The sequence below is a fragment of the Opisthorchis viverrini genome, assembly GCF_000715545.1.
Source record: "Opisthorchis viverrini unplaced genomic scaffold opera_v5_50, whole genome shotgun sequence".
Lineage (NCBI taxonomy): Eukaryota > Metazoa > Platyhelminthes > Trematoda > Opisthorchiida > Opisthorchiidae > Opisthorchis > Opisthorchis viverrini.
Window position 1 is genome coordinate 652,115 of NW_008751706.1, and position 9,448 is coordinate 661,562.

At 44.1% G+C, this 9,448-nt stretch overlaps 1 protein-coding gene across 1 annotated transcript in view; it reads left to right on the forward strand.

The window, feature by feature from the left end:
- T265_03470 (hypothetical protein) overlaps positions 1-9,448 on the forward strand; it is a gene marked incomplete at both ends in the record, with an annotated part of 25,466 nt that overhangs the window by 3,648 nt on the left and 12,370 nt on the right. The window contains 2 exons of the mRNA XM_009167970.1: positions 3,456-3,578; positions 3,828-3,958. Coding sequence (XP_009166234.1) covers positions 3,456-3,578; positions 3,828-3,958 — 254 coding nt within the window. The remainder of the gene's footprint in view (positions 1-3,455; positions 3,579-3,827; positions 3,959-9,448) is intronic.

Below are 9,448 nucleotides of genomic sequence, written 5' to 3' on the forward strand. Positions count from 1 at the left end.
TGTCCCGAAGACCTATCGGTTCCGGTTGTCCACACGATATCGCGAAGATGCACAAGTACTTGTGGTTTTCGTAGCTTCATTGGGATGCTTGATTGGTTATCCACAACACAACGCAATCAAAAATAACAAATCTTTACTTTATAAGGACATTTATTCAACTGGCTCATCAAGCTCTATTTCAGTCTTCCATAGGTACCAATGTTTTATACAGAGGAGGCCGGTTTATGCTCAGTAGCCTGTTTAAGCCAGTTTGGGTTTCACTTCATGACAGCGAAGTGTGAAAGCCATTACCAGCAAACTCAGCTGCGCCGGTCTTCCTGGATAAGGACCTCGAGACGGGCCATATCAATGGTTAGAGACATTGTCAGATATGGCCCAGTCGCGCCCTCAATGGCGCTCATGCATTCAAGCTATTGCCTTCAATGCATAGCTCCTTTTCCATCCCCCCTCCCCCGACCTGATAGCTCACTGACAGTGCTGGATTTATGCACCAATTTATCAGCTCCCGACTGCAACGCGCAGCTACCTACCCCTCCCCCCCAAACCATCGGTGAACGAAACTGCGGCAGCTACAACCACTGTATGACGAGTACGCGGTTATTAGAATCTAAGGTTGACTCATACTTGAGGAATGCGTCCATCTGATGAGCCCAAATAAGGACAAAACCGGTTGCTGGCTGTCAGCGAGCTTTTAGCAAATTTGCGAATACTTATTAACGTGTATATGACATACTTACTTGCCCAAACTTAAGAATTTATGTTTTTCTGGTGTGAGTAAACCTAGAGCGCTTAGAGTTTAGATGTCGCGAAGATGACCCTGGAGAGGTTTTATCAAACGTTAGTATGTTTACCGTGCTTTCTTGAAGAAGGAAGGGTCACGAGTAACGAATAAATTTGAGAGAGTTGAGATGTACTTTCTCACAATACAATGAAAATTCCCCTTGTGAAAGTGGAGAGCCAAGGACAAGCCAGCCACTCACCAAAGGACTAACAACAATTGACCGGCTACCCAGTGAATCAACGAGAACGGTATTCAGGGGCTCTACTTCACGTCTGCTTTTCAAAATAAATCCACTCCATCACATTTCCAAGGAGAAAACTGCAAAATCAAACATTGATTTCAGGAGGGAAATGGGCGTATCTGACTAGAAGGCTGATGTCTTCTCTTCCAAGACTCTCCTCAGATCCATTAGGTTGTAAGACTTCCCGGTATGACTTGAAGCCAGCTGGATCAACAGATGGTCCCATTAGGACCGATAGAATATAACGCACCCAAAAATGGCCTTTGATGGATGTTAGCCACTCATTTTTAAAATAAAAAATATCTGGCGGGATCATACTTCAAGGATTTTGGTGTGAACCAGCTCAGAATCAACCCATTAGAATTGTTTGACCCGGATTTGTTCAACATCAGACATTGAAAATCCGAGTTAAACTGCACTGTTGTACGACGGGTGAAAAAAAGCGTTAATCCATGCTACTCACTCTAGTTGTTTCGATAAATTTACTGGTCAAAAAGGTGTGTGTATGATACCTTTGAACAGCTGACACAGCTAATAAGCTGTCCGTAGGTGAACTCGACGTAGCTCAGTGGTCCGTTTATGAAATTACTGGCCGGAAAGTCCGGGGTTCGAACCCAGTCCAAGTTCCTCGACTGCTCCCGTCTATGCTTGGGAAACCAGACAGTATCTCAAAGTCCAAGTGACACGACAGCTAGACGCAAAAAGTGGGTGGCAGCTGAACGGTTGTTAGTTTTAGCAGATTGTCTGTCCGGACCGCCGACGACATTCCACGTTCAGAAATCGGTTGCCAAAGTATCTAAATTCGTCCGACAGTTCCTTTTTTGATACGTCAGTCCAAACTGGACTCTTGTGTTGGTTAAACAGAATGACTCGAATTTTGAGAAGACATCGGCACCTCAAAATCAAAACTGTTGTAGCCGAATTATCCGGTTTGACGAACAAACTGACCAGCAGCGATAGAACCCGACTTACCTGTTCCATTGCAAAGCTACTGACTTATTTCAGTAGACGGAATCACTGCTTTGTATAATTCGAAGCGTCGGTAAAGATTCCTGAATTATCAACGGTTCCAAATGATCCTGATCGAGTGGTTATTCGTAAGCTAGGCTTAGCGACTTCCCGAGCAGTTTGAATGGGATTGCACTCAACAAATTCTCTGGTTGAATTTATTTCGTGTACTCTTTTACCCTGTCTACATCACGTAGAGTAACACAATGCTGGTTATATCATTGAATTAAGTCAAAATTAATATCAAAGTAACCATCAAGTGTTTCTATTCGTAAAGGACAGGCTATAGATTCCTGGCAAATATATTTCAGGAAATATCGATCTCTGTGGCCATTTGAATCTTGCGATCGACAAGGTCGAACGCATCAGTTGAGAAATATAGGTAATCGTTCAGCTGTAACAACTTTTCGATGCCTTGCTGCACGAGGGCTGCGTACAGCGAGGTTGCCCAAGCCTAGATAGTGTAAGTCGAGAGGCAGAGGTCGGGTTCGAACCACGGACCTTCCGGTGAGTAAATTCGCGCTCTAACCACTGAACCATCCCGCCCCGTGGATCAATATATCCCGTGCCGATTCGATGCCAATCGATAACTTTGTCTGGAACCTCACCAGAGTTTTGTTAGGGTCAGCCTATACCGTAGGGTTTTTTCACATAGTCTTTGCTAGATCTTTAAGCATTTATCATCGCAAAGCCAGGTGAACTGGCAAATGTACTACAGAACGATATTTTTTCATTTGTTTATCAAGGAGCGGCAGTAATGGGCATCCTGAAATGAACATTTTGGGCGGAAAATATGTCCAACCGAGGACAAATTTCGGTCGAATTGAGTGGCATCAAACCTCAAACTACTGTCTGACGATCCTGTACACTCACACTAGATTTCATCTCTCTTCAGGTAATCATCATTGAGGAAGACGCAGAGGTAGGACAACCTAGTACCTGCACTTTTGAATTCCCAGTGGAGAGGACGCTTTGGTACATGAACAAGACCTTTCTGTTCTTCCCATATCTAATATTCCGGCCTCCGTCCAGTCTGGTAAAGTTGTTCGACCACCCTGAATTACACTAGAACATTCAGATTTCAAAGAGATGGGTATCTAGGTTGCTATTTTGAAACAGACAAAAATGGGGCCCCTGAAGCCTAGTTTTCGCTAATTTGTACCAAAACCTCTTTCTGCCAGGCAAAAACGTTAGCCTGTCCAATGGTCATCAAACGCTGTCAAGTTTTTCCAACCCGGCCAATGCAAACGTCAACTGTTATGAACCTTCCATTTCTTTCCACTCACCATGAATGAAGTTTGGTCGGCAAACACGTGTAGGGTTTATCATGGGTGATTCAAATGTCGTCTCGGTCGATAGATGTGCGTGTGTGTCGTCAGTTATTTGAAAGTTATTTAAATCCCTCATGTCACTTTTCTGTTAAAGGCTGCCATGACTGAAATGGATAATATGCTGGACAACACTATCGATTGGAAGAAAGTGGAAGAACTGGAGACGACAATTTGGATGGCGCAAACAGATCCCAAGTGTCCCGCATTTGTCAGAACGGTATGTTGGCACGATTTCGGTCGGTTAAGCCTCGATACTTGTTCGAAACTTTCAAAGACTTAGCCTTCTTTGTCAGGAAGTCCAACTAGGAAGTTCACCTGGCGCATGCCAACAATTTTCACCATGAATTCACCTTCGGTCAGCTCAACCTAAAATTGATTATTTTTGCTCTACTCTTATTCTATCAGTAGTACATATTTTTATCAAACTTGAGAGAGCTCATAATTTGTATTTCTCTGGCTGATCAAGAATTCAGTCAACAGTTACAAGAATATATTGCTCCAAGCATTGTTACGTTGCAAGCGAAAAGTGGATGCGCTCAAAACGGAGGCCAACGAGTTCTACGGTCAAACAGAAGGAATGCTGTCCGGTTCACAAATGTAAGTTCGCTGAGTCAGTACCATTCATCTGACTGCAAAAATCTATCAAACAAATAAACTGCGAATTACCCACCTTAAATCAAACTGCTTTTTTAGAACATAGTAAGTTTGACGTATTTAGGATAAAACGCGGTTGTATTTCGACATTCCGTGTTTTTTCCTAGTCCATTTGATAAGTGTTTCGCAGAAGTTTGTGCTTCCGAAGTGGTAGGAATAACATCAAGTCACAACCTCAGCTTACAGGTCCCGAAACTTTACAGAGTTTGGATGCAGTTGGAGTTGATAGCGACTCCATTGTCTGGCAGTGCGACGGTTCTAAATTTGGGTGGACAGAGAGTTTGAACGAATGTGTCTCCGTGGAAGGAAAAGTCAACATGTTTCTGATTGGGTGGCAGACGGAGGAATGTGAATTAGGTTGATGATGATGAATGGGGAAAGCATGAATTCGTCCAAATTTAAACGAAACGTGTTTGAAGCACAGAATACAAAGTAACTGTCGAACAACCGTTCATACAGTATCGGGGGGCGAGATGGACCAAGTGGTTAGAGCGCGAATTTACTGGCCGGAAGGTCCGTGGTTCGAACCCGACCTCTGCCTCTCGACTTACTCTGTCTAGGCTTGCTGACAGTATTCCAGCCAGCGTGTTTAATTTGGATGGCATGGCAGCTAGGCACCGAAAGGGTGTTACAGCTGAACGATTTTTTTCACAGTATCGACATCGTCACCAACTAATGGTGCAACAATACTGTTGTCACTGGCGTACAACCATAAAGTTTATCCAATCACAAATCAAATCACAAATGAGGAGAAGGATGAGTGACAGGGGGCCTGGTGCTAGCTATTGTAAACGTTCTGAGGTGCCTACACCAATAAACACTCAGCGAACAAGTCTGGAAATAAACTGAAAGCACAGAAGCCCATCAGCCGGGCAACGTTTCCAACCAAACATCTCGTAATCCAGCGAAATGCACTTATTTGCGTACCATTTTGTTTTCAACAAAGGACTCACCTGGAACCCAGCTGGTTCTCTCGTTTATGGTATCTTCCTTTAATCTGTCATTCTGAAGGAGACACTGGAAACAGTAGGCGTATTGGTAGATGGTGTTTCGGCATGCGTAGCACATGCCCCAGCCACGGCAGACGATCGATGTTTTTCTAGACTAAATCCCCACCGAACAACTGAATCCTCGTTCACTGAGTACCTTGTTAAGAAGGCCTTGAAGCCGTTCAAAACTACCAGCGCTTCTAAGATAAATTATACAATGTATTCACGCTGGGCGTCGACGAAAGAGAGTAGTTCAGAATTTCTTGTTGTTTGCATCCTGAAACTGCGTTTGCTTTGTCATAAACGTCTGCTTACGGAACGTTTAGCGGGGTGATTCCTCAGCTTGACGTTTTCTTGCCATATGAATTTCCGACGATAGGAGAATTCTCTTGTAAAATGCGTTATCTCTGTAGAGTGACACACAAAGGCACGAATAAAATGGTTAACAAACTGAAAGCTTACTCTGCGACCTTGATCTCATTTTACCTGGTCGATAATACAAACTAGATCGTGTTCCGTTTGTCTGGAAAAAGGTATAAGAACTGGTACTCCGTTTGCGCTTTAGCAATCCTCACTGCGTCTTAGAGCTGTGGAAATGGAGCGACTACTGCAGTGAACTTTTTTTCTCGCCCGAAAGACTAAGCTAGTGCGTTGGACAGAGAATTCACGTGACTGATTATGACTACTTCGGATCGATTGACTGAGTAAGAATGTGCGTTTGTAAAATGCACTTTTCATAAACCAGGGACAAACTTTAAAAGTCAGTTTCTTGAACGCTTCATGGCTTGACAGTATCCGTGGGATGGAGATCAGTTAACAGCCATGTCTGCGTTTGCAGAGCTCCGATTCTCTCTGTAGTCATGCCCCCAAGTAAGAAATGTGCTGTCTTTAGGAAGTATGAAGTGGTTCTCATAAATGGGACCACTGAAACAGAAGCACATTTTGGACATTTGATGGGTACAGTTGGCAACGCGTTTTGTCATTTTTATGCCTGCCATTTTAGAATTTCTTACTCTCAAGGTCTATTAATTTCACGGAGCTGCTCAGTTAACGACAAATCTTAGTCCTGGTTTAGGAGCTTATGTCCACTCAAGAGATTTCTATCAGTGTATCTTGGAGAGTACCTCATAGAATGTTCAGCTCAACCTGATCATTGTTTCACGCATTCAACCGTGTCTTGACATGTTGCTTTCACTGTTTAATGCAAATCTTATCTAAACTGATCCCCGATTCAGCACGGTAGGCAAACCAACAGTTGTATAAAGCTATGAACCACGACTGACGAACTATTCTTCAGCTGTAGCATCCTTTCGGTGCCTAACTACTTTGCCACCAGAATGTGGCACGAGGGCTGGGATACTGCCAGGTTGCCCACGGATAGACAGAGGAAGTCGAGAGTCAGAGGTCGGGTTCGAACTCCGGACCTTCCGGTCAGTAAATTCGTGCTCTAACCACTGAGACGTCTCGTCCGCGTATTAAACTATGGCTGGATCACTCACAATGGTCTGTTTCTCAGGACCCAAATACGGTGTTCTGGCTAATATTTATATTCAGCATCGTAGATTTCCCCGACATACCTGTATGGCCGTGTTGCTTTACGTATCGGAACAAAATTAGTTCTAAAAAAACGGACGAAGGAAGTTTGAATGTTCAACTTTAATCGCCCTCCATCACGATTCATAAATCTTATTTTGTCTTGATATGATGAGCTGGGAATGCGCAACACCCTTCAAGGTTATAAACGAATCAGTGGCACAAACAAGGGACGTCAAACGCGGTCACCGATGAGGGATACAATACCTGGAACTAAAGTAGATTGTTCAGCCCAGCCAGTCTGTGCTGAAAAACAGAGAAGTACTGGACAGTTCTTTCATCCTTGTCGAGAGTCATCACGGAGCTCAGACAATTTCAAATCCGCGACCTTCCAACTAACGGTTGAACACTTAACCGTCCGAGCAAGTCTAAGTGAGAGGTAAACACACTGCTGATCAGACACTTGTGGCCAGATGGTTAAGTGTTCAACCACTGGCCAGAAAATCGCGGTTTCGAAACTCCATACCAGAGTATCGGGAGATGCGCACTGCCGATGTTTTCCAACAAGGATGACGCAACTATACAGTGATTTCCGATATAGACTGACCTCACTAAGAGATGCGAGTCACTACTGAAGATTACTAAATTTCCTCATAATACCATTAAAGGGGTAGATACTACTGATGAGGCATGCGAGTAGTCTATTTACTCGTATCTCCGCTTCACGTCTATTGGAAGGTGGGGTTTGTTGCGGAATTTGTGGAACCGCTTTGCATCGCTCGTTTAAAATTGCGTGATATCCACGGAAGTTCAAGAAGAAGAAGACAGAGTTCCGTTCCGTTTCCAAAACAGGGTGCATATGAGAGTTTTACTTTCTGTCTGTAGCTGTTTAGTTGAAGTTTTCCAGTAAACAACTCCGCAGCGAAGAGCTTTCCTCCCTTCCCCATGAAATAACATAAATGGTTGCTGACTTTGCGGAACGCCGACGGTTTTTCTCCCCACGAAGTGGCATGATAAAATCAGGAAAACATGTCAGTTAGTTAGGTTATTCATCCCTCGGGCAGGCCTACGTCTCTTGTCACGGAACGCATGCAAAGAGCAGTACGTTCAAATCCAAAGGTTTACCCCGATAGACTCAAAAGTCTAGCGCACACTTTGTTCACGCTGAACCTGCGTATTTGCGCTCCTGTATCGCGTCCTTCCCGGTTTTCCTGTACACAGATGAACGAAATACAAATTCAACTTGAACGAGACCAATCGAACGAGAAATGAGGGATAGACAGAAGGGGTTAAAGTGAAAAGAAGTTTGGATGATCAGTCAAGTGTGAAACCATAACTCTCATCGACTCTAGCTCCAGTCAGTCCAATGAAAAAAACGGGTCAAAATAGTGGGAGGTCCGCAGATATAAGTCGTGCCAATCAATCATTGAGGTCGGTAAAGATAAACTGCAAGTTGAAAGTTGACTAGTCGAGGCGAAGTGAGTGAACTATTAAAGATGACAGTGTAAAATCATCCAAGCATAAGACAGGTCACAAGCAACCTATTCAGACGAGAAAAGAGTGGACAAAGATGGTAAATAATGGGCCAATCAAACGGAAGCAGTTTCGACCACGTACTAACAGGCATCACGAACGGACCAATCAGACTACGAACGAGATGACGCACAAACAGTCAGTTGGGCTGGGGCCTAAAGCTACTCTCCATAAATGACATTGGTGCGAGCTTGACGTGATCAGCCTTCCAATGATTACGCCTCCCTGAATGGACACGAAATGTTTGCGAATCGCCTGCCAATCTCTGTGGACAGGTCACGAACCATCTGACCTGCTGAGTCATCGCTTTGATTCAGTTACAAAGCACAAATAACTTACAAGGCTTGTTGCACTTGTAAAGCCGCACATTAGCATGCAATGCGTTCTTCGACTTCACATCCTCGTATTTCATAAATCAGATCGCATACGGCTGCGTTGGAACCGACATCCGCGAAACAGATCAGACAGTGAACGTCCCTTGGTACAAACTAGCCATTTCATTTCTGGAAACAAGACAAACTTCTCAGTCGCAAAACAAGTGCAGGCTGACCAAAGAACAACGCTCATGACTATACCATTTTGTGGACCACAATCTTTTTAATGCCTTCTCATTACCGTGAACCCCGGTCCGGATAGCCGCCTGATCCGCTGGTGCGCTTGGCCAAACCAGAAAAATCAGTGATCGTGCGAGCCAGCTGATCTATTGATCACTGTCGCGTACAAGCGGTCAAAAGTGGCACTAAGAATACAACTCATCTATCAAGGGCGAGTGAAGTACAACCAATGAAATCTATCTGAACAAAAGCAGTCATTCTATTGGCTGGTTCTCCTGATATACCCAGAAATCACAATCCGGAACAGCTGGCATTCTCGATGCTATGATGATTAGCCAACATACACCGAGTGCATGTGAATAAGAGACCTTTACTTAGGATGGTGGAGCACATGCAGTTTGTATCTGACTGATTCATTCTCGAATGGGTTCCTACACTGTTTATTTCCTTTCTACACTACAATTTTTCGATCTTTAGAAATATTATGATGAGCTGAGTTCGCAACGTTGACATCCTACTAACTCCTTCATTGGTCCTTCTTGTCCAACGTGTTTCTTGGCGGCGCTTGATGCACTTGTTTGCTTAATCGAGTTTTCTTAACTGTCCTTCTGCTGACGGGTGTGAGTTGAATCCAGCTGGTGGTCCCCGATGAAGCGTGGCCCCTTGTACAACTTATTGACCACACTGGATAGCGTGGAGCCACAGAGGTGTTTGCCGTAGCGGTTTTACATTAACGCACCCATGAGGTTCAGTTGTTGGTAATTGATCAGGTGGCTGTTGATCTGTTCGCCGAGCTTGGCAATTGATTTGCAAACGTTTCGTCA